Source organism: Porites lutea, chromosome 1, assembly GCF_958299795.1.
Source record: "Porites lutea chromosome 1, jaPorLute2.1, whole genome shotgun sequence".
Classification (NCBI taxonomy): Eukaryota; Metazoa; Cnidaria; class Anthozoa; order Scleractinia; family Poritidae; genus Porites; species Porites lutea.
In genome coordinates this window covers 51,565,730-51,591,538 of record NC_133201.1, presented here as the reverse complement: position 1 = coordinate 51,591,538, position 25,809 = coordinate 51,565,730, and the positions used below count along the sequence as shown (strand labels likewise).

Genomic DNA, 25,809 nt, shown 5'->3' with positions numbered 1-25,809 from the left:
CAAACAAATTGTATCCTCTTTTTGAACTCGATGCAATGAACTAAAATAGATAATAACTGGAGAACTTAATGGAATTCCCACTCCCATAAGCATCTCGTGAGTACACTGCAAAACTAATTAAAGCCACACACTAAACTACCTGCATCTCGCAAGCACATGAATAAATGTTGTGTACATTGTGAACTAATCAATGAGGCACCCACAACTCCGTGGTTAAAGCGACCTACTGCTGGAATGTCCTGGGTTCGAATTCTGCTAGAATGTTCAAAATGTAACACTAGATAAAACAAGAATCGCCAAAAGGCGATTTTAACTGAGCTGCCAACTTTCCTGGGGGAGAGGGTGGCTGCACACACTCAGGCCACCAGGCTTGTCACTAACCATTGCGTGACATAGCATCTCATGTGAGAGTTAAACATTTACTCATTTGAACATTGGAAGACTTTCGTAACAAGAAAAAGGAGTACCATTTTTAAGTCGGGGCTGTATAGTACCTTTTCAAACTCCACCATGATGATTTAAAATAGCAAGTGAGCCATTCTAAGCAGGAAGCAATAAGCGTTATTTTCACGCACCCCTCCCCCAATCCCTCTGCCCCCCAAATATAGTGTGACTAATTTGACTTAACTGGAAATTCCAAAAACTTATTGTTCTACAGGTAATAAAACGCTGTTAATAACAAGCAGTACATTTCTCAATTCTGGTTCTTAAAACTAACGAAGCAAATTAAATTTAAGTTTTGTTTTTGTCTGGAAATTCCCAGGAAACCCAGTCCCAGGAAATTCCTTTCCTGTAAGGAATGACCTTTCACATGCGAAGTAACTATCGCAATAAGATAAAAGGAGACATAAGCCGTCACATTTTAAACGATTTATACTTCAACATAAAGAGAAGAGAAAATTTAAAAGCGACCCATCCTATCATCTTTTGAAAATGGCACTGATAAAAAATGTCAATGATGGCTTGAAAAACGTCTTAAATCAATGGATGTACACACACACACTCTAGCCACAAACACAGAGAGATTTGCAATCACGGTTTGGAAAACCCCTAAAGATACTCATCCTAGCATCTTTTGAAGGAGACAATGAAAAAGCGTAGTATGCTAGCTTCAAACACACCTTTATTGAATGGCTGCCTTCGCTTAACATCGGTAAGTACTTCATGTCAAACCATCAGAAAGTTGTCCTTTTTCACGACATAAATCCCCAGGGGGGTAATCTTACATTAACCTTACAGACATTGCTCTGAAGTAGTGTAAAGATTAGATGATGCGGAAGGTGCACTCCCACTACGACTTCCCAGAAATACCACCCCCCCCCACCCCTCCCCCGACAAAAAAATGAAATCCACTTTATAAACTGAGCTGCACCACAGGCAACCCAGTTAACTACTGTGCAATAACAATCAGGGGATAGCCTGCGGCGAAGGCGTAATTGAACCTCGGCTAGTAAACAGGACATTGTTGTCCGCCATTTGGAACTTGAACGTTTTCATTTAAGACCGGACCCGCCCGATCCAAAATAATCCACCCTAGAGAGCGGTTTCAATAACTGGCGGTTTCGGTGTGCAGATTCACCGGTTCCAAGGGGACGGAAGGCCGATCCATACACGTGTAAAAGAGTATGCGGCTTTAAAAGTATCCGGATTTGTGTGGACGCGACCTTTGTTTTGATTTCACGAATCCACGATAACAGATACTGGTATCGTAATCCGATACTGTTCTGATTGGTCAGATCGCCAACTGTTGACAGGTGAACGAAGAGTGCTGTGTCACTGTCTTGTGACCGTAAGTCCGTAAACTTGCACAGGAAGCCCACTATCTTGGTCGTTGACGCAACAGACGCACCTTGATTCTCAAGAGAACACTCGGAAACTCGTGATCACTTCAGGGATATCATTCAACTCAACAACTGGGCAAGACTTACCACCAGTCGAATGTGGGAGTAGGTTATGTTCGAGTTTGGATTCGAGTTCCAGTTGGACTTCGAGTTAGACTTCGAGTCACAAAGTTCGAGTAAAAGTTCGAGTTACTAGTAAATTTCATTTCGTTTTACAATATGCAAAAAATGAAAAAAATGAAATGACATGATTATTCAACCTCGTTCCCAGCGCTTTTCCCTTAAAACTTTTTCCCGGTTGATTATTATTAATTTGGTTTATTCAATTGAAATTTTCGTCGAACCTACTGTTAGAGTCTTCGAAGCCTTTTTTATCCGGTATGGTGTGAATACCTACAGCTGTATGCGATATGTGAGTCTTCATCAACTATTTACAGAGAACAATGGAGTAGTAAGCCAGTAACTCCAAAGAAATAGGAGCGAAAATCAAGGTGAAAGAATATTTGACACTGCGTCTCCCTTAGCAGACGATTTCTAAATTACACGGCTTAATTGGTCGCGGTTGGGCTCGTTCCCTCGAAAACCACACCCGATTCTAGTTCAAAATGGGCAAAGCTTAAACCCGTTTTCAGACCGAAGGCCCAAAAACCCTACCCTTTGGGGCGGAATATGCCTATATGGTTTATATAAGGGAGTACGCTCCGGGAATAGAATAGCATAGTTCTTCATTTAAATACTTTCAGGAGCGAATTATACGGTAAAATTCTTCAGGAGTATAAAAAGTATTTAAAAAGACCGAGCTACCCTAAACAATAAGGCAGGTACAAAAGTCGGACCGGATCAACTCGGACCGCCAGTCCGGGACGGATCAACAAGGATCGACTCGGACCAACTCGGATCGAATAAAAAAATAAAAATAAAATAAAATTGGACTCGGATCAACTCGGATCATAAAAAAAATCGGATTATAAAAGAAAAATAAAATCAGTCGCTATTGCTTAACTTTCGCGGCCATTTTGTTTTTTTCTCACGAACTCGTGGTTGCGTAAATTATTATCATTTTTATTTTTATTAATTTCAATGATACACTAGTGAGCAGCACACATACACTTCCAGTGAACATTTTCAACTTGGAAGGAGGAGAAATCATGATCGCCCGGGACAACGAAAATTTTCGTAGACCGGGCGAGAATTGAACACACGACCCGCCGAATACTACATGTTTATCGGACGTTCCAACCACTGAACCGGAGGGTAGCGAGCGGGGCATGGAAATTTCCTTTGTCTCGGGCGAGCATGGTTTCTCCTCCTTTCAAGTTGAAAATGTTCACTGGAAATGTATGTGTGCTGCTCACTAGTGTATCATTAAAATTAATTTTCAAAAGTCCAGCAGAAAAAAAAACAAACAGGAACAAACAAACAAACACTCTTCGGTAACTATCTAAATGCGATTAACTGACCAGGCTTTTGATGCTTTTCTCATAAATAATTCAGTACACTTATTAATCAAAAATTATGCGCATAACTTATGATCACGCTCACCTCAACTTCTTTGCTTTGTGACAAAAAGCTGCAATAAAATAAAAAAATAAGCAAATATATATTCTAGGCGACTGAAACTATCATTTTCTTGGAATGAAGCAAATTCATTGAGAAAGATGGTCCAGATTTTACCTTCCTCGAGGTCATCCATATCTGTGAAGCAGAGCGCGTCGTGTAACGCAACCACAACCACGAGTTTATAACATGATCCGAGAGGAACTGGCACTAGTAAAACAAAATGGCGCCTGAAAGCCATGGAGAAAAAAGGATGATCTGGCCTTTTTTACCCTCCAAATGGGTTAAACTTTCAGTTTTGCTGATTTAATTTAATTTTTTTTATTGCTCCGAGTCAGATCAGAGTCCAATTTTATTTTATTTTTATTTTTTTATTCGATCCGAGTTGGTGCGAGTCGATCCCGAGTTGATCCGAACCGGACTGGCGGTCCGAGTTGATCCGGTCCGACTTTTGTACCCGCCTTATGCAAACACGAAAAACGTTTTCTATCGCTTAATTACATAATTTATCGATGTGCGTTTGCCACGGTAGACTTTCATCAATAAATATTCCAAGCGATTTTCCAGGGGTAACGTGTTCTATCGGAACATTATATCAACCGAGAGCTCGAGTGGGCTCGACAGCGTACTCAATTTTTGTCTAGATCCAATTAGAATAAATTCAGTTTTGGCAGTGTTCAAAGTAAGTTTGTTGGAAATGAACCATGTGTTTGAAGAAAGTTTAGACAGTTTGGTAGATCGTTCACTGTGGTATCCCGCATTTAAAGGGACAGGTTCACGGTTAAGCGCATGCTCATTCGTCAAAATGCTGTCTTTCATAATGTTGTCAAGAAACCAATCTGCACACTCCCTTGCAGTCATTTACACTTGATCAACTTAAATATTTGCAAATAGCTGTAAATTAATCAACCATGGAATAAACCTCCGGGTCAACAATAAATTCAACGTTGGTAGTGTTGGCATAATCCACTAGTTTTTTCTGCGATTTTAGTACTCCTTCATCCTACTTCAGTTACTCTGAAATACAGTTCTAGTTTGAAATACACTCTGAGATCGCTGAGATACACGTGAGTGGGATTATTAATAACCGATAGAATTAAAAATAAATTGGGGAAAAGTATTTTAATAAATGAGCATGCGCTTGACCGTGAACCTGTCCCTTTAAGTGTAAAGATTCTAGAAGAGGAACCATTAGCAAGACGTCGTTGTGACGATTTGTCAAATACGATCTAAACTAATCAAGAGCAATTCCTTGTATTACGTTAAGGTTCATTTTTGATAACACAGTTGGTCAGCTGTCAGCAAAAAGTGATCTCGTTCAATCTAGTTTTTCAGTTTTTAACCATTTGAGCTGAGACTTTGCTCGATAATAGAACTTTGTATTCCCAACAATCCTATGTTTTTGGATTTTGATTTTAACGGTTTTTGGCGCGAAAATGACATCATAAGACTGACAGTAAAAATTAACTTTCAATTTTTGCCATAACAGGTCAGCAATTTTGAAAGAGTGCTCAGAGAAGAACTTATATGTGAAAAAGTTTTTAAAAACCTTATTTGGTTGCGAAGATATGACATTCTAAAGATCGCCAAAAATCTAGATTTAGCCAGGGCTAAAAGCGTAGCTATAGTTAATAAATTCATAACTTAAATCAAACAACATCTACAGGGTGTTTCAAAAGTTCGTTCCGATTTTTTGTTCGCTCAAATTTCACTGATTATTGAAAATACTTTTTGTAAAACTTAGTATGTTATTCATATTCATTTAACGATGAATAACCGAAATATCGCTAGCCAGAATGTCATTCTTTATGTTTTCTGACATTTTCTAAGTGGTGAGGTAAAGAATGCACGAGCTCCCAAAGTGTGTCTAAAGACAAACTTTTTCAGGCGAAGCGTAGTCACTGCCTTACCTCGTCCAGTTATTTTGGGGCTGGTTCTTATGGTCGGCCATTTGTTTCAAAATTATGACACGATATACGTGCGGTTTTTTCCCACATATACTTGCAATCATTCCTGCTACATGATATACGTGCGTCTTTTGTCACGTATACTTCCGTTTTATTCCCAAGTATATGACCATTTTCTTACAAACGCGCATATATATGCGCACAAAAAAACCCATATATATGCGTTACAAACAAGCATGTGGTATATGCGGTCGCAGAAAGTCGTCATATAAGAGGCACTGAATTATACCGTCAGCAAAAACCCCTTCATGTACGATGGAGCTGAAAAGTAACTTAGTTTGAATCAAGCATGGCTGCAATGCCCGCGTAAATTTCGAGCAAGATTTCGTTCTTATTCATTGGCCCTCACAGTAGTGGTGGTTGTTGGCTCCCCAACAACGGATTTGTTGCAATCCGTGGATTGTCTCTTGAGAGACTGTGTACGTTATTTCACAAATGCTGACCGAAATAACGATCGATTGTCAGTCAGTTAGAAATTAGTGTCCGACAGGCAAAACACAGGTCATAAGCTCTTGATGTAATGTGAAACATGACCTTGAGACCTTTCTTCTTTTCTCTATCGCACGCGAATTATCACCTTTTCGCCTCCACGAACACGTTCTAAGCCTCCTAGTTTCGAAGCTTTTCATTATTCCCCTGGTATTCTCACCGGACCAGGGTCGGCCACGGGGGGTAGTGGTATATCAGTATCCCCAAAAAAATTCGCCAAAATACCCAAAAATACCCAAAATTCATCCAAATATACCCGAAATTATACCCAGGTATACTTTATACCTGAAATTCAAAGAAAGTGATGTATCGAATACCCGTATTTAAGCTGCACTATACCGTATACCCGATTTAAAAAGCCCCTGTATTCCGTATACCCCAAAACCCTGGCCGACCCCTTAACCGTTTATACACCATTTTTCACGATTTCGTATACCTTCTATTGACAAATGGTACTCCTTTCACATATCTTGCTTAGAACTTTGTATCTCTTTTAACTGCTGGAAACCTGCACTGTCATAAAATAGGAATCAGTCACAAATATAGAACGCTTTCTCGACGTGTAAGAGGTTGGACCTCGGGTTGGAGCCTCCCCGTACAAATATTTGTTAAGTACCTCTCCGGGATTTCGGGCGGAGCCTCCCCGTATAGGCCATCATAGGGAGTACCCTCTCCCCTGGCATAGCAAGAAATAATCACATTCCCGGACAAAGAAACTTACATGTATGCATGTAGTTATTCCGCAGATCCAGGATTTACGGAGAAAACCATAGAAACTAAAATCTTTATTTAGGGCTCCGTAATATTAAATTAAAGCTTTAGGCTTAAACAGAGGTCAAAGAAAATTAAAACACTTTACAACTGCATGTCAACTCCCAGCAGGAACACCTAAAGAACCATAAACCACAGGAGATGATTACTCAGTATGCATGTAATTTTCTGTAGTGCTAGTAACTTTAACTTTAACTTTAACTTTATTATTCCATCGTTCATATAGTACAAAACTCAATAAAGCCAAAGCAGGGGGCTTATACGACCTGTGGTCAAAATGACAGAAATTTTTTTATGTAGAAACGAAGCCAATGAAGGCGAAATTTCAAAACTAAAACAAGATACAAAACTTAAATTACTAGTAATGCAAGCAGTCCTATAGCGGAGGTAAAACTAGAAGTGCTAGTGACAAATAAGCTAACAATAAACTATGATAATCCTTAAAAAGTAAAGTTTTGATTTCTATTTAAAGTCAGTGGTGGTAAGGCTGTTACGGACAGTAGAGGGAATATCAGTGGGATATCCGTGGCCAAATAATTGGGGCTTGAGAACTAATAGCAAATTGATACCTGAGGGACATTTTATGCAAGTTGAACGAGAACGTGTTAGTTAACCATGAAAATCACAATTAAAGTGGAGGAGCATTAAGGAAAGAGAGGCAGGTAGAAGGCTATTACAGTCAGTGAGAATACCAGGGAAATAATAAAAAGCTTCGAGACTAGGAGGCTTAGAACGTGTTCGTGGAGGCGAAAAGGTGATAATTCGCGTGCGAGAGAGAAAAGATGAAAGGTCTCAAGGTCATTTTTCACATTACATCAAGAGCTTATGAGTCGTGTTTTGTGAAATAGCGTACACAGTCTCTCAAGAAACAATCCACGGATTCCAACAAATCCGTTTTCGGGGAGCCAACAACCACCACTACTGTGAGGGCCAATGAATAAGAACGAAATCTTGCTCGAAATTTACGCGGGCATTGCAGCCATGCTTGATTCAAACTGAAGTTACTTTTCAGCTTCATCGTACATGAAGGGTTTTTTTGCTGACGGTATAATTCGGTGCCTCTTATACGACGACTTTCTGCGACCGCATATACCACATGCTTGTTTGTAACGCATATACATGGGTTTTTTTGTGCGCATATATATGCGCGTTTGTAAGAAAATGGTCATATACTTGGAAATAAAACGGAAGTATACGTGACAAAGAACGCGCGTATATCGTGTAGCAGGAATGATTGCAAGTATACGTGGGAAAAAACCGCACGTATATCGTGTCGTCATTTTGAAACAAATGGCCGACCATAGGTTCTTTGTATGTTTTCTGGTCAACGATAATCCAGATGATCTCCAGAGGGTTCACATCATGTGAATTTGCTAGCCGGTCGCCCTTTGCTATAAGGTTTGCAAATCCTTCTGACACCATGTCTGCATGTGCGCCGCCTTTTTCTCTTCAAGGCTTTCCAACCTTTGCTGATCATATATCTTCATACCGTTGTGCTCGAAACTTTGATATTGTGAAGTTGAAGTTTTTTTTCACCTTTCTGTCTTGTAGATTTATTACGTAGTACAGCTTTTTCGATAACATTTCTCACACATTTAAAAAAAGACGGTCATACACTCCTTGGTTTGTCTTCTAAAGTCTGTACTTTCGACCACTTGTTCACTTAAATCATTCAGACTTCAGTCAACAGTTTCTTTGACGGAATGTGAACCAAAAAAATAGAGTGCCTCAGCTTTAGCGCAAACAGTCTAGGCCTTCATTTTCGTGACAGAGTGGAAAAAATTAAAGAAAACGGCAAAAAACGAAAATAGGAAACCTACAAAATGGGCAGGAAAAATATGGTGGGAAAAGACTCGCGCACGTGCACACTTGGGGCAAAACTTCAAATTTTAGTTTGAAATTGCTTTGAACGGTTATTTAGATAAATTTCTTACCTGAATCAGTTTACATTTGCCTAAAAAAGCATTAAATGCTTTGAGAAAAATACAATTTACAATCGGAACGAACTTTTGAAACACCCTGTATATGACGTTTAAGGGTGAGGCTGGGTGACTTACGAGAAAAAATAATTTCTAAACAGTGCAAGAATAAAGCAACATCTATAAAATCTTACATCGAGTAATAGTCTCATTTGTACACCTAATAAATATAATAGAAATCACTTTTGGCCACAGTGGATTAGGCGTTGAAAACAAATTCTTCCCAAGAAAAATCACCTTTGTGCCCACCTACAATTCAATTCAATTCAATTCAATTCTTTATTCACACTATATGAGATATTTACATAAGTGTACATAGGCAGGAAAATAAAGTAGCTGACAAATAATAATTAACGAATAAAAGACATTTGTACGGTGTCCAAAGTAGCAAGAGCTTTCTTGTTGGACACCATCATGTTGAAATAATTGGCAGCAGCAGTAAAGAGAGGAATAAAAACTCAAATAATATCAGTGATAGAACATATAAGCAAGGTCAGAGTTGGTTTGACCTATGTTTGTATGACCTTTGTTTCATAGTTTTATGCTATAAAGGCCGTAAAGACACCATAGTCCCCGGTGGCAGCCAATTTACTCGTTATAACTTATCGGTGTCTCTCTGCCTAAAGGAAAGGCCAAAATGAAAAATCAGGTCGGATTTGTTTTGTGTGGCTCGCTACAATTCCAGCTGGGAGCGCGTAAACCAGCCTTTGTTTGTTTTCAGACCTGGGACAGAATTTAAATCAAACAACATCTACAGGGTGTTTCAAAAGTTCGTTCCGATTTTTTGTTCGCTCAAATTTCACTGATTATTGAAAATACTTTTTGTAAAACTTAGTATGTTATTCATATTCATTTAACGATGAATAACCGAAATATCGCTAGCCAGAATGTCATTCTTTATATTTTCTGACATTTTCTAAGTGGTGAGGTAAACCTCGGACACTTTTTTTGTCATTTTTTTTCCTATTTTAATTATAATTCTACAGTTTTTCAACGGAATAATCTTACAAGACAAATTGCACTCATTCAGGGTTCAGGACGATCGAAACACACGCTTCCCTTCCACAGCAAATTATAAAAATAACAACATCATAAAACATTTTTATATAGAGAATTCACCATTAGACAGGACTGTTCAGTCAGGCCAATCTGCCATGTATGCAGGGTAATAATGGGCTTTGAGCAAAAATTTTCGGAAAAAAATATTTTAATTCAGTTTACAAAATCACCCGTCTCGACCAGCCTACTCTGAATTTTGCCAAGCGCCAAAACTCACAATGCGAGCTGTCGAGTAATTGAGTGAACGCTAGTAATGAAGAAGAGGTCTCAGAATCATTTTCGTTTGCATGTTACTTCTAAAATACCATATTCATTTGATAGACGCGGCATTTTAAGTATTCTTGCATGCGGTGTTCACGGGCGACTGAAAACAACAACTGGAAAAGCGATCATGTAAGAAAGAGATCTTGACTAACAACCAAGATAAGAAATATAATGCAAATGAGCATTTAAAGGTCAACAATTGTTATTCCCGAAGACGTTTCTGAGAGTAAAGTGTCTCTGAAAATCCTGAGTCACGAATAAAACCTTGCAGATTTAAGCCTCAAGTTTTATGCCGCCTTCGCCGTGCTTGCTATTTTTCCTTATATTGACTCAAGGCGGCGCATTTCTCAACCACAACGCAGTAAATAAGCCAGCCAAGAATAACACTAGACTGTTTATAGCAGCTGTATTTCATTTTGTAGATCCAGTGGAAAAAGACGGGTAAAAACATCACACGATGACTCAAAACTCTGTCTGCTTCAGCTGTCATCAAACAAGTCTCAGATGCTGCAGCTCATCTCTGTAAGCTTTTTTAAAAGTTTTAGTTTCTTATGCCATAGAGCGGTTTTCATTTGAGTGTCGAAAAGTAATTGGTTTTGCACTTTCTACACGATGCGATTGGCTTAAAAGATTCGCGCCACCTTTTCATCCAATCAGAAGTAAAACCAAAGTCAATTGTGACGGGCTCGCATGCATTTTCCCGCGCTTTGCGTCAGCCACATGTAATTACTTCGAGTTTTGATTGGTTCAATGTATTGTCTGTGTCCTATGTGATTGGCCAGAGTAATTACTTTGGTTTTGGTTTTACGACACTCAAACGAAAACCACTCTAAGTCGAAAACTAGTTTTTACTGCCAATCAAATGACGTCATTTTCCCGCCAAAAACCATTAAAATCAAAAATCCAAAACTAAGATTGTTGGGAATACAAAGTTCTATTATTGCGCAAAGTCTCAGCTCAAACGGTTAAAAATTGAAAAACTAGTTTGAAAAAGACCACTTTTTTGATCACAGCTGACCTGGGGTGTAAAAGGATATCATGATCAACAGACGAACTGTGGTTACAAACATCAGAAATAACACACGCATTGTATAACTGACTTTTATAGTATCGAACTTGACGTTTCGTATGCTTCAACATACATCTTCAGGAGTGACCGTTAAATCCAAAGTAGAAGATATGTAACTAATTAACGTGAAGGAAAAAACAAATAAATGTGACAGATGAGAAAATTTGCATGAAATTATCCAAACTAGTATAAGTAGTACAGTGTAATCAGGATTACGATGACCGCTTGGGGTTAGATTTGAGACATGAAAGTTACGAGCCAGCAATTTGTTAAAACTAGTTAATTTTAATATTAGTTAACTCAGGAAATAACTGAAATAAGTAAGTTTAGTCACCTAGTACAGTTAGTGCGACTGCAGCCAGTAATAATTATATCTAATAGCAACCTCCATCCTTTTAAAGGTTAGAATATTTAGACAGAAAAGGACAATAGTATTTTTCATGACAACTATCTACAACTTTAGTTTCAATATTAATGGTCTCAATTATGTAAAACTTCTGTTTGTTGCAGAAAAAGTTAAAGAGACAACCCTTTCCAGTCAACCTCTTTTTCGAAGAAGGATTGTTGTAAGTTCAAAAGCCGGCTTGTGTAAACGTGGAGTACATCTTCAGAGCAGGGCAATACAGATTAAGGAGATGACAAATCCGAGAAAAGTGCTTTGCAGGCGGCCTCTACCATGGAGGAGTCAACAACTTAGCTCGTAAAAACCTCTTTGCCATGCTGATCAGTAAAGCAAAATTAAAACAATCACATGTAAGCCTGTCATTACTCAAAGACAATGGAAAGGAGGAATGGCTTCTCCTTAGAGCAAGAGCACCAGATGATGCTCCTAAATTTGCTTTGTGACAAGGAAATATAAGTTAATCCAATGCCCTTTAAGAAATTCCAAATTATTTACGACGGGTCATACTTACAGGTACATGTACATGTAGCTCTTGAAATACAACAATCCTTTAATCACTCTCTGTTTATGACACTAGTGTTCTCCCCAGGATTTTGGGAAGGCCACGGGGTCTTCTGACTCAGATTTTTGACAGTGCTTGTAGTCAGTAAAAAAATCAATTTGCTTTGACAAGCTTTTCTTTTTTGTTCCAAGCATCTTGGGTTGACTGTCTGAGTTTTCCATTGTGAGTTGTGATACTGCTGAATGAGCGCTGGAGTTTCATTCCTTACTCCTGAAGGGCCCTTAAGTTTGTCGGTCAATTTCAAGATGCTCGCTGTTAGGTGAAACGAGTGCATCAAAGGTTTAAACATATTCATCCAATGGTAAATCACTTTTACAATCAGTTAATTACGAGAAAACACAAGTAAAAACAACATTGGATAATGTTTCATCAACGTTATTGAGTGATTTTGTCCCTGAAGTACCTAGTTCTAGATGCCAACATCAGTATCCAATAGGATAGATCTTTGGTTTTGAGCCAGGCGGCAACGATTTCCAGTAAATTAAGCCAGGCGGCCCGCCTAGCCTGACCTGGGTAGAACACTGGACACTGTTTTTTAGAAAAAAAATCCTGATGGTGTTGATTTCACAGAAACAAATAACGGATTCCCATTTTTGGATATTTTAGGTTATTTAAAGAATACCCATAAAAATCCCAAATTTGGCAAGGTGAGACAAGTCCCAGCCAGGGAATTCCCAACCAAGTGCCCTGAGAATTCTGGTGGCACGTTTGCAAATTGGTTGAGGTGACAAATTTTTCATTAGAATCCTTTGGCTATTGTTTGCAAGTAATGTACCAGTCAACAGGTTCAAAAAGCCAATTAATGAACAAATGTTTCTTTTAAATCTATTTTCTTAACTGGAGGCATTTGAGTTCTGCTGGCACCACTTCACTGAGTACATGTGTATCGATTACAGCAATTGCAACTGACCTGCTTGAACAAAAAACAAAACAAATCTAGATACACCATGCTCTTTGTCATGATTCAGTCTGGAATTTTGCAAAGAATTGCAACATGACTCAAGAAAAAGACCAATGAGAGACAGGAGTATAGTTATTTTCCAGGTTAGCTAGATCAACCTTTTGTATTACATGTATATACTGAGTTTAAAATAATAATATTAAGTTCTTGCATTGGGACCAACTACAGTGACATGGTTGACAAGCTTTGGACTACTTACAGCTGGTCATTACTTTAATGACCCTCAATTTTCTAAGAAGGGGGAAATACCGGAAGCTCCAGCTGGTACTTCCTCTAAGAGCATATCCAATGCTATACAGCAACCATTAGCAACAAAAATGAAGTTAAAGAAATCTGATCTGAATTTTAAAAGCTACATGTACCTAAACCATTTCTTAATTTGTTAAATGCCATAACCTAGTTGCTATACCAGCAAAAATTGTAAATTGGTAACAAGAATTAGCCCTTTCATTCTAATAAAGCCTAAAGAAAATCAAAGAAAGACTAACGTCAGCTCGTGGGTACGTTGTTTAGAAAATAATCAATTAGTTATCACCTCTGGTTTTCCCACGGTAAATTTTAGGAAATGATAGAAATTCAGATTATAAATATACTATCCTTGTTCTGGAAACACAATACTATTCACTGATTCACCTCCACTTCCTCCGAGCGAGCTACGCCAAACTGGCTTAAGTTGCGAGCAAAATGCCATCCCGGTTTGCTGCCGTAACAAACTAAGAAATTTCACAACTGATCAATCAAGCTATTCCCAAAATACATGAAGAAGGTGACGAGATTCGGTTTGGAAGTTTTAACAGGTAAAGCTTTGTATTTTTGACTTGAATTTATCGATAAAACCGGTGGAAAAAGTTTTTTGTTTACAAATGCAAATTAAACTTAAGCCTTGCGTTACTTTAAATAGTTGACTTGTTCATAAATAAGCTTAAAACTAAATTTAATAATCTTTTTTACAGAACGATTTTAAATACAAAAAAGAATTGACAACTCCTTTTGAAGAAACGTCCCTGCAAGAGCTAAACAAACGCCTTCAAAAGTTTTATTTGTCGCGAAGAAAGCGACCACCGCAGCCGTTCGGTAAATAGCCACTACTAGCCACCTCCACTTCGGTGAATAATTGTTATTTATCAACAGTTATTTAGGTATATATTTTTAAAAAAAAACAAAACAAAACAAAAAAAGCAGCAAACAAATAAGCAAACAAAACAAAACAAAAAAGAAAAAAAAAAAAGGAAGAAGGGAAATAGAAGTTTCCTAGCAGAATTTGAACCCGGAACCTTCGGGTTAACCGACCTCACATAGCCACTACGCCGTTGAGGATGTTCGCATGACGCGGTGAAATTTAATCAGGGGCACCCAACGAGAATATAGTTCTAAACCACTTAAACATAGCATTGTTAAACGTATTTAAGTATTTCAACGGTAGATATAGGCAATTTTTTATCCCCTAAAAATTTTTCATCTGTTCGGATTTCCTAGCTGAAAGTCTCGAGATCCGAAAATCATAGGGATCAAAACTTACCTTTTCGAAAATTTCAGCCAGAAAAAAGGCTCCCGAAAACTCTAGGTGAGCTTTTTAGGGTAAAAATCCGTTAAAAATGGGCAATTACACCAATTTTATGATGTTCGAAAATCCTAGGAGAGGTAGGCAAGCAAGAAATTTTACAAAAAATGTTCGGAAAATTCTAGATTTCAAATCGTCTTCCGAACAGATATTTTCCGAAAATTGACGTTGGGTGCCCTGCTTAATGCCTTTTCCATGGAACTTCCGCCGGCAAGCGATCGAGCCATACTTAACCGATTAAAAAACGACTCGAAGCAATCGGATGAAATTAAGGCTAATTGAAACCAGGCTACTGACGGTAAAAAACAATGTAAATGCATTTCATGGCAATGAAAGAACATATGCGATACTAAGCCGACACAACTCCTCCGCGAAGTAGGAAGCAAAACATAAGCTTAAGTTTTCTTATCTCGATTTCCGCAGTCATTTTAAAGCTAATGCTCAAAATCATCTCCATTTCCTTCCGTGATCTTGGGGAGTCCTTAAGAAGAAGAAGAAGAAGAAGTGCCTTTATTTACCTTACATTCATTCATACACATAACCTACTACATTACTACAAGGTAGGAGATCAAGCCAGCGTTGAAGTTGAAGGAGTCGAAGGGCAAATGCTCATCTTCTCGTCAAGTTTAACGCCTGGACGAGTCAAAGGCTCTTGAATCGTACTGATCTGAAAGATTCCTGCACGTCTTAAATTTGGTAAGACCTCTATCCTCTAACCGTGCTGTAGCGCACGATGCACGCTCTCAGCGAGGAATTTGATGCCACCGAACTTCGGCGAGCGCGAGCTTCTTTGGAAACGATAGATCTTCGCGCTCTCGAGTTCGCACCCGATTAATTACGAAGTGCGTCTACTAAGAGTGAGCGAGTGACTCATTTGCATATCCCTGTCCTCGCAATAACTCGCCCGTACCGACGAGTTAAAAATGACACCAGAATCAAATTTTGTTTAATCTGTAAAATAGCAACAAATACAAAAATACTCATAATTTATTATGATTGATGCCTTGAGGGTTCCATTTAGGTGGAACAGGATTTTGTCCTTAGATACAAAAGTTTAAGTAAGAAATAGTCTTCTCATAAGTAAATAATGGTCCACGGGTAAAAGGACTTTTAACTGAGTTGCAAAAACCTAAACAACTGAAATAGGTCAGAGGCAACTCTGAACCACCCACGTAGAATATCTTACACATTTAGATGTCTTTTGCAGAACACTTTTCTTACAATATTAATAGTTAGTAATGATCTGATAGAGTATAGAGTGGAGACGAGTAAACATTAACAAACTGTAAAATTTGGAATTAATATGAAGAGCTGTATGTATACTGTAGTTTGTAACTTAAGTCTGTGATAACGCGTAAGCCACTATGCTTTATGAAATAAACTAGTAGTAATCAAAGATTAATAAGTGCGTTCGAAGTTCAATGAATTTAGCTAAAATCATACAAAAACAGAGGAGGAAATTAGTTGAGAGATTAAATGAGAAAGACGAAGTATTTAAAGAGCAACATGAACAATAGCAACTTTAATAGTGAAACCCAAATATGTAACCAAAGATGTTTATCTACTTAGTTACAATGTAGTTTAGATACTGATTGTGGGAGACTAACTTTTGTAACAGTAACATGAATGATAGTAACTTGAATAGTTACAAGGGATTGGTTAGTTGCAAGGGAAAATGTAACAAAACATGTTAGTCTACTCAGTATCTTGAAAAACTGAAAATGATAGAGTAGATTTTATAACAACAACATGAGGCTATGATGAAGTTCAAAATGCTATGAAAATTAGATTTTTCCATGTCTAAACGTTTCGTGTCTGTGTGTCATAGCATTGTTTAACAATTTTTCCTTAACTTAACAGTAACCTGGATGATACTAACTCGATTAGTCACAAGGTAAAATGCAATAATTAAAACATGTCAATCTACTCATTTACAATGTAGTTCAGATACTAAATGAGTGAGACTAATTTTTGTAACGGTAACATGAATAATAGTAAATTGAATAGTTTCAAGAAAGTTATGAAGTTGGTAATGCTATGAAACTTTTTGCAATGTTTAAAAGTTCTGGTGTTTGCATGTCATACCATAGTTTAACAAAAAAATTTTAATAGTAACATGAATAGTAACTTGAATAGTTGCATGGGATTGGTTAGTTGCAAGAGAAAATGTAAAAAAACATGTCAATCTACTCAGTATCTTGAAAAACTGAAAGAGATAGACTAAATTTTATAACAAGAACTGGAACATGAAGCTGTGATGAAGTTCAAAATGCTATGAAACTTAGATTTTTTTCCATGTCTAAATATTTCGTGTTTGTGTGTCATAGCATTGTTTAACTATTTTTCTTATCTTAACAGTAACCAGGGCCGGGTTGTTCAAAGCGCGATTAAGCAAACCCAGGGTTAGCGTCAATTTTTATTCCAGTTAAATTAATAACCAAAAGAGATTTTCTTAAGGATTCTTGCTCTTTAGTTTTATTTTTCGATTTGACTTCATGTGCAGCTTATAATTAGCTTTTGAAATCTTTTTAAACAAAAGAGATTAAATCTTTGATTAAGCTTTAATCGTGGGTTAGCAGTAATCGTCTTTTGAACAACTGGGCCCTGGATGATACTAACTCGATTAGTCACAAGGTAAAATGCAATAATTAAAACATGAGAATCTACTCATTTACAATGTAGTTTAGATACTAAATGAGCGAGACTAATTTTTCTAACAGTAACATGAATAATAGTAAATGGAATAGTTTCAAGAAAGTTTAATATGAAATTCAAAAATTAAGTGCTATAAAAGTTTTTGCGATATCTAAAAGTTTTAGTGTTTGTATCTCATAGCATGAATTATTAGTAACTTAAATAGTTACTAGAGATTGGTTTGTTACAAAGGAAAATGCAACAAAACATGTTAAATGGCAATTTTTTCAATGTCCACAAGTTTTCGCGTTTGCGTGTCAAAGCATACTTTAACTGTGTCTAGGTTTAAGACAGCCTCTGTGATTTCCTCCTCTGTTGTTTCATTTGCAATTAAGTGACAAATTGAAAACAACTTTGGCACTGCTTCTTGATAAACCTGTAGCTGAAGCTTCTGCAGTGGTTGTTTGGAGTTTTGGATATGGATCTTGAGTGTCCACTTTACACTGCAGCTGGTTGCCTTTTGTGTTACTTTGCAGTTATCGCAGACTGCAATTTTTCCCTTGATTGTAACTTTTTTTGAACATGAACAACAACAGTTGTATTTGGTGACACTGCTTATTCCTAGTATTTCTCCAATGGTTTCTGTTGTTGTTGAGATGTCACTGACTTCAGGTAATGTTTGTTTGAAGGGTTCAGCGTCCTTGATGGTGTATAAATTATCTTGTTTTGGTGTGTTCAAGTATCTTTGATTCTGAGATACTTTTATTCTCAAGTTGTTGAAGAAATAGGTGGACTGTGGTGTGACGCTGTCAACATGCTCACCCCAGAAAATAACTTTTATGTAACCAGATGGATCAACTATATAGCCTTCCTGTTTTTTGACAGGAGAATCTTGGATGACTATAGTTTTGGTCGCACTTAGATGTGATATCTTTCCTTTTATTGACACTAGCTGTTGTGGTGCTACTTTTGACAAGGATGCAATTGATGTGACATCATCTTGTGCTTTGTATGGAAAATCAGCTGTTGTTGAAGTGATGGTTGTGTTCCTGTTTATTACTACATCACTTCGTCCATACTTATTGCTGATGTTAAAATTTGAAATTTTAACCGGTGATCTTTGTGCGGCCATTGCATCAAGAGTTTCCTTCTTTTCAGTTGCAAAGCATACACTGCCAATGAGATCTTTCTCTGTCTGAAGGTGGCAGTTAAAGTAGCTTGTTGGTCCAGATTTTTTTACTGGTGAGACATTATGCACAAAGCAAGTTATGTCTTGTTTTTCTGTAGGAGGAGGTAAAAAGATATTTAGATTAATGTAATAAATTTGGCATGGATGGGATTACTGCATAAGGTAGCTTGTGTTATTTGAAAAAAACATATGTGTAAATATTAGTCTCCTTGTTTCATGTACTGTAAATCCTCTATTAAGCCCACAGGGGGCTTATTGTTTTAAGGCGCATTGGGGGGGGGGGGGGGGGCTAAATAGAAAGGAAGGGCTTAATAGAAGGGGAAGTGTTAAAATTTAGCAAAACAGGAGCAGTTCACCACTCATTAATTACTGTAATTAAGATTATTTTTAGTACAAATAACAGTGATATTTTGGCCAAAGTTCGCCACCAACATGCAAGAGGTGTGGGAAAAATAAATTGTATCATATAACTACATGAGAACATTAAAGGGTGACAAAAGTGATAGGAAACAGTGTACATCTAATACCTAGATGTTCAAAATAATATGTTTTATTAATGAGAGCATATAGAGCAGGTAAGGTTATAAAATGATTTTAAAACAAGAAGCATTAGTTTAATAGAAGAAAGGAACGTATAACCATAATATTTAAGTATGACCGGGAGATACATACCTGAAGCCATATTAGATCTCTGTCTTGTCTGTTGAAAAAAAAAAAAATAAGGATGTATACAGATGTTTTAGGAGGGTGTTTAAAATACCTTTAAACCCTAGTTAATACAACACTCTGAAACATTACATGGAACTTTGCTTTAAATGTAGTTGGAAAGTGAACTATTTATAACCATAAAAAAAAATCATTTATGTATGCATGTGTTGAAGGCCGTATAATCAATTTATTCTAATTAATCAATTTTGGGTGCTGTACTGTTGTGAGTGACTTTGTTCGCATCACTCAACTTGGGATCAATTTATATTTGCTAGATTATATAGCCTGCTTTCTTCTTCAAGTCTATATTTTAAATTAGTGGATTTCTTAAGACTCTTAAGTCTTTCAAAAGTCATTGGTTCAATAATACAAGATGAAAGTGTTTTCACTCTGCTTATAGCTACATATGAAATGCCTGCAGTAGTTTCAGTCTGACCAATGTCAATCCATGCTTTTGGCAGTGTTAACCCTTGGCTCTTGTGTATTGTGATTGCCCAAGCAAGTTTGAGAGGCAACTGTTGTCTCTCATGTAAACCATCTAGTGTCTGTGAGGTTATTGTTATTGGGCATATAGGCACACATCGTGGAATGCTATCACTGATAGATGGACCTCTATACTCATTAAATTTTACTATGACAGCGACAGGCAAGTCTGGTGGTTGCTGGTTGTTTGCATAAATGAAATCTTCAACCGTTCCAGTTGCACCGTTACAAAGTCCAACATCTATCCATAGGTTCATGGTAAGCATTACATGTGCACCTTTTGCAAGGAAAATGGTCGGTTGTAAACCTGACATGTCATCCGAACTTGCTTTCTTAGCTATATCACTAGAGTGACGTGCAGTGATGCAGGCTATTGGCTGATGAAGTTCTGATAACTGTTCAAAGTTATAATTAGCAACTTCTTCATTGCTGAAATAGAGCCTAGTGGCATCTTGAAACTCATTCACGTTCAATGCTATGGAAGGCTGTCTTGCCAAAAGAAGTTTCCAATCTTGCTCATTAGAATCTCCTGTGCGAAGGCGTATGAGTAAATCTCTAAACTGAGCTTGCTGTTGATTTAAGCCTTGAACCCTCTGGTTTACTGACAGTTTTACAACATTGCCAAACATGTGATAAGCTAAATAGCCTTGTTCACCTGTAGAACTGGAGGGTCTCGAATGATATAATGGCTTATCTGCCACTGGAGGCAATTGAGCTGGGTCACCAACTAATATCATGGATTTACCACCAAATACTTCGTCATTTTTGCCTGTTGCTTGTCGGCAGCGTCTATCAATCCAGCCAAACAATGTTTGTCCTAGCATAGAGTATTCATCAATTAGGATATAACTGATATCTTTCAGCTTGGTTTGTAATGTGACAAGCCCTTGTCCTGTTAATTCTTTGTTATGTCTTGGGCCAACAGGCAATTTTAATAGTGAATGGATTGTACATCCGTTTATGTTAAATGAAGCTTTGCCAGTTGTGGCAGTCACTGCACAAGAGTGTTGGAGCAGGTTTCGGATGGCATTAATGAGGTAACTTTTCCCTGTACCGGCAACTCCAAGTATAATAAGAAGCAATGGATCTTTAGGGCAGGCTTGTTCAGAATGTGCTTTCACCATATTGTAGGCATGTCTTTGCATGTCACTGAATGTATTAACATCAATATTTTGTTGTTGCAAACCAAAGGTAGAATCCAAAGTATCTTTCTTAGTTTTTATCCAGGATGGCATTTCCTGTATTAAGTGATTTGCATACTTAATCTTGTCATTTTGCCAGTCATAATCAGGCTGAGAGGTTTGTTGTGTTATATTATCTTGGTTAACAAAATACCCAGGTATGAGATCTGCTAAATCCATCCACTCTTCACGCTGTGGAAGCTCTTCTGAAGAGTGCTCTATATTTGGTTCCTCTTCTGTGTTATTCTGTACACTTTGTAGTTTTTCATACCAGTCAGGAACATGCTCTTCAGCATATGGTGTTTGTAGAAATTCCTTCCATTTTGTGATGTATATTTCATCAGTGCCTTCCTGACAATCCCAGGCATTGTCTTGTGTAGTATGCCAAGGTTTGTGCTTAAGTAACTGATATTTGCAATAAAGTCCAAAATTTGGACCTTTTGAATTAGAAGAAAATACTGGAAAAACTCTGGGAATCATGTTATGAGGCTGAACTGTTAGTTTTTTGTTGACAAGTTTGTATTTTGTTGCAAAATGAATGAAATTAAGAGCCATTATATCTGGGATGGTTTGAATATATTTTTCCCTTTTAGCGTAAGTATCAAGCAATGAGTCATTGGTTACAGTATCTCCATCATTTGTTATAGTTTTGATTCTACGTGAACCATTTAGACTAATAGGTACCACATTAAATGATGAGCTGACAAGTTTCAGTGACATGAGATGATGCATAGTCTCTTGTGCAGAGAAGTCACGTTGGCCAAGTGACTTCATTATCACTTTTTTTATCAATTTTGTAGGGTTGCTATTGTTGTTGCAATTACGGACAATAGAATTAAATGCAAGTTTCATTACAGGTGACTTTGGTTCACCTTTTGAAGCATATTTTGCAAGGTATTCAACACATGCATGATAATCAATGATCACTTGAATATCACAGTTTGCCCTCCAGCCTTGAAGCTGAAGTCGTTGGTGATTATTGAGTCTGCTATCATTCCTCTTTGTTATGATCTTTGCTTTGTATTGAGTGCTTCGATCTTTTGTATGAATGGGCTCAAACTCTAGTTTTGTATTAACACAAGGTTCAAATGGAAACTTAAATCTACATTTCAGTTCTGTTTCGTTTTGTTTCTTTCTAAGACAATAGTTTGTACTACAGCGAGTGTGCCTTTGTACAGTATTCAACAAATCAACATAATCTTGTTCAGAGTCTTGTAAACTTACAAGGTCCTTGTGACGCTTTTGACAAGGATGAATAGAGGGCTTCACCCATGTGCCATTATCTGGTGGATCTGGATTATATGTAGACAATAACCAATCTACATACTGACAAACTACCTGGGAAGCCTTTTTCCCATCCACTATCTGTTGATTGAGTTCTAGTATATTGACTTGCTCAGCTGTATTAGTGGACATTTCAGCCAAATAGCCTTTTAGAGCTGTTTCTGAGAGTTTACATAAACCTGGATCATTTTTCAGCTTTGCTACACCATGACAATGTATACTACCTCTAGCTTGATATTCAAATCTGTACCAGTGCCACTCAGCATCTAGTGAATTGTATAACCAGTATTTAATAAAACTTTCTAAACGCTGTGTAAAGAACCAGTCTGTAATATGAGGATTGTTAATCACATTCTGCCGTTTGTTGTCAGTTGAATTATTACTGACTGAGTTGCCAAAAATTGCATGAAGTTCAGGCCAATGCATATCAGCAGAGGAGAATGTGAAAAAGAATGTTGGAGCTCCAGCATGGGCTATTATTGCTTTTAAATCTTCTTTAGCTTTTTGCCAATAAGCATTAGAACCAGTAATGTTACTAAGATAGCGTGATATCTTAGATATAAACATACTTGTGTTATTGCTAGTTGCCATTTGCCGCAGCTCTTCAGCAGTCAAATGAGCTTCTCCTGGGTTTTGTTTTAGGAACATGCCTGTCTGTTGCAGAATACGTTTTCTTTGTATCATATTCAATGCCCAGTAACCAAATCTGGGGTGAGTAGCAAAGCGATATACCCATTTGCCATTCTTGTTTTCTCCAAACTTTAAAAGGTGCTTTACTCTTTCTCCGAGTGGTATATCTCGGCGTAATGATGGGTTAGTAGGATCACCCTTACCATCTGGAAATAATGTTGGGAAAGCCATTGTTGCTAAAAAGGGAGTTACATACTCGTTTAATGGTTCACTGCCAACTGTTGGCCAGGGCAAGTGATTAGAATCATTAGACAATTGTTGGCGCACAGCTTCTATTTCTTGCTGCTGACACTCTGGAATAGGCAGAAAACTACTCATTTCAGTACCCTCATTATAAACAATGTCATCTTCATTTTGAGGACCTAAGTCAGGTTCACATGTGGCATCCAAATCTATATTCTCTGTTTCAACCGAGAGAAGACCATGTGGAACACCATGTTCTGGTAAAGAATTTAAAGAATTTTGATTGATGGTTATGTCCTTGTAGTGTGAGTTATTATTAACAAGCCATTGTAGTGCATCAGCTACATTTTGCCTTCGCACTGTCACATCTTTAAAACTGTTCTCTTTACCTTTCATCTTAACAACAATAACAGATAGATCTTTTGGGTATCTAGGCAGAGAATGTGCTAGTTCAGCTATATCCTGAGGCAAATTGATACAGTGGCCTGAATAGCCCCTTTGTCCACCAGGTTTTATGTAAACTCGCATAACAGGAAGTGCACGTGCAATAAGCATTTCTTCTACTTGGGTTAACCCCTGCAGTTGTAAAGGTACTAATGATGGCACCATGTCATTTTCCTTAGAAAACTTTTTTGGTTGTTGTTTATCTCGTATGCACCTCTGACACTGGTAGTGATCAACCTTCCTTGGACTGGATTTCAATGGCCATGCTTCAAAACAGACAGTGCATTGGCAAACTGAATACTGATTGGACTTATGAAAATCGTTCATGTTATTTTGTGCATGTTTTTGTTCGTGAACTGGACCAGCAGAGCTCTCTTTTTGTCCTGCAGAAATTGTTTGAGACCTTTTATAACTGGCTCTCCTATTTGCAAGTCTCTCTTTTCGCTTTTCAACAGTTTCTTCAGACGTTCTTTTTCTATAAGAGTCTTTGTAACTTTTTAGTCTCTCTTTTTGCTTTTCAACAGTTTCTTCAGACACTCTTTTTCTATAAGTGTCTCTCTTATTTTTAAGTCTCTCTTTTCGCTTTTCAGCAGTTTCTTCAGACATTGTTTTTCTATAAGTGCCTCTCTTATCTTCAAGTCTGCTTGCCCTTTCATTAGCTGTTTCTGTATATTTGACTCTTTTCATGTAATTTCTGTGCTTAAGAAGTCTACCATGTCTGTTTTCATTGGTTTCTGATAATTTTCTCTTTATGCATGTGAGTTTGTTTTTATATCTACTGTTTTTGTCAGTCAATGTTGAAACATAATGCAACTCGTTAATATATCCAATAAATATTGTCTTTCGTCCATCCTGATCAGCAACAGGAGTTAAGATTGTACTTTCAGGTGAATTTATATTAGACTGTGTGATATGAATGACACAGTTGTATGCATTGGCCACAGCTTGCATTATGATGTTATCACACCATGTGCCTTGTTTTGACATTTGTTGAATATAGTTATTCCAGTGATCATTAGAAATGCTTTCAATATACAATTCTGGGTAACTCTGTAAATGGCCAATTCCAGCCATACGAATTTCAAGATGCAAGTCAGCAGTCCTATACAGTTGGTGCGAAACTGATTTAAAGAAACAATCTCCAAATCCACCTACATCATGTGGTATAAGTCCTATGAGACGAAGCCTTTCAGTTAAACAATCCCATGGTAAATCATGACTAACAGCATTCTCAGGAGACATACCTCCATTTAATTTTGAATTATCATTATGAGTTTGAGGAAAGCTTTTTCCACCAGAATTCATTAAATCTGCCACACGGATATGTGTTTGTCTACAGTTACATGTAGAATAGTTATCTGTTGTTGTAAATTTTCTTTTCTGTATGTTCATGTAAAAAACAAATTTACTATAATAATGATCATTGGTATACCAGAATTTCCAGGTGTTGTAATTTCTACATAAATTAGTGATAAAAGAACTGTCTGGAAGATGTTGTCTTACAAAAGACTTGATTCTATTCCTAGACTTCGTATTACTTAGTGCCTTTAGAATTATTTTAACAGGAACGCGAGATGGTTCCCTGTCCCTTTTCCTCTGACAATTCACTCTTTTCTTACGAACTTCAACATTTTCAGAAATAGTTACACTATGATTTTCAATTTTCTCAGAAGAATAACTTGTCAAAGCCTTATCATGATCTTGTGAACTACAATCACCACTTATCAGCCCGGTAACCATTTGACTTTTGTCACTTTTCATTTGGCGCAATGGCCATCGAGCAGAATGACTCGGTTTATTTGCTTTGTGACCACAACGGGTCATTTGGCGCAATGGCCACCGAGTACAATGACTCGGTTTGTTTGGTTTGTATTTGTGACCGCTATGGGTCAAAGCACAATGGCTTGGTAGATTTGCTTTGAGACAACTTTGTGTCAGAGTTTTCGGTTGATTTGCTTTGTTGTTCGGCAAATTCGAGGACATCAATTCAAAGCAGGAGAGCAGCGAAGGTCTTCGGTTTGTTGTAGTTCGGACAACGCCGACATCGGGCTTTCTACATGCTCTTGGAGTACTAAAAAGTTTCCTGGTAAGGCTTTGACAAGTTGAAGCGATGAACTTTTTAAGAAACATCGCATGAAGTTTGAGAAAAATAAATGAACTTACCGAATAATCCAAAGATATCCACGGAGGCGACACGGACGCACGAGCAGCTTGCACTCGCACGAGGTATAGTTGCGTGCGCACTCGCACGAGGTATAGTTGCTTGCGCATAAAAATAGTTGTGTGCGCATGTCCACCAGGTGAGCCCGCAATTTCTTTGGCCGGCTATTGGGCTTAAAATTCGTGCGCGCGCTTAATAATTATTCAAAATGGCGCAGATTTTGAACATCGCCCGTCCAAGTAACCAAAAATCTCGAATCTTCACGCCTGGCATGCACAGGTATCCCATCGACCACAGGATCCCCAAAGATTACGAAGCGTTCTCCTAACGTCGAACGCAATAATTTGAACATTAATGGGAGGTCACTGC

General features: G+C 37.6%; 3 protein-coding genes across 3 annotated transcripts in view; all 3 read right to left on the bottom strand.

The window, feature by feature from the left end:
* The window catches only part of LOC140921308 (uncharacterized), a 34,365-nt gene that overhangs the window by 7,070 nt on the left and 1,486 nt on the right, over window positions 1–25,809 (bottom strand). The gene's annotated exons all lie outside the window — the stretch shown is intronic.
* Window positions 15,977–25,777, bottom strand: LOC140921283 (uncharacterized). The gene is made up of 3 exons (XM_073371274.1): window positions 25,443–25,777; window positions 18,979–19,006; window positions 15,977–18,398 (listed from the first exon to the last, which is right to left on the bottom strand). Exons 1-3 carry the CDS (start codon window positions 25,548–25,550, stop codon window positions 17,389–17,391), a joined length of 1,146 nt encoding a protein of 381 aa, XP_073227375.1. The 5' UTR covers window positions 25,551–25,777; the 3' UTR covers window positions 15,977–17,388.
* LOC140936592 (uncharacterized) lies at window positions 18,985–24,521 on the bottom strand. Its single transcript, XM_073386413.1, has one exon. The coding sequence runs from the start codon at window positions 24,519–24,521 to the stop codon at window positions 19,272–19,274; it is 5,250 nt and encodes a 1,749-aa protein (XP_073242514.1). The 3' UTR covers window positions 18,985–19,271.

What these genes read in the sequence shown, in the direction of transcription:
- LOC140921283 (XM_073371274.1), bottom strand. Translation starts at nt 25,550, where the DNA reads ATGCGCAAGCAACTATACCTCGTGCGAGTGCGCACGCAACTATACCTC. An exon ending in GGATATCTTTGGATTATTCG is followed by an intron (nt 19,007 to 25,442) that starts GTAAGTTCATTT and finishes TTTTTTCAACAG; the next exon opens with ACAAGACAGAGATCTAATAT. An exon ending in GAGATCTAATATGGCTTCAG is followed by an intron (nt 18,399 to 18,978) that starts GTATGTATCTCC and finishes CTCCTCCTACAG; the next exon opens with AAAAACAAGACATAACTTGC.
- LOC140936592 (XM_073386413.1), bottom strand. Translation starts at nt 24,521, where the DNA reads ATGTCTCCTGAGAATGCTGTTAGTCATGATTTACCATGGGATTGTTTA.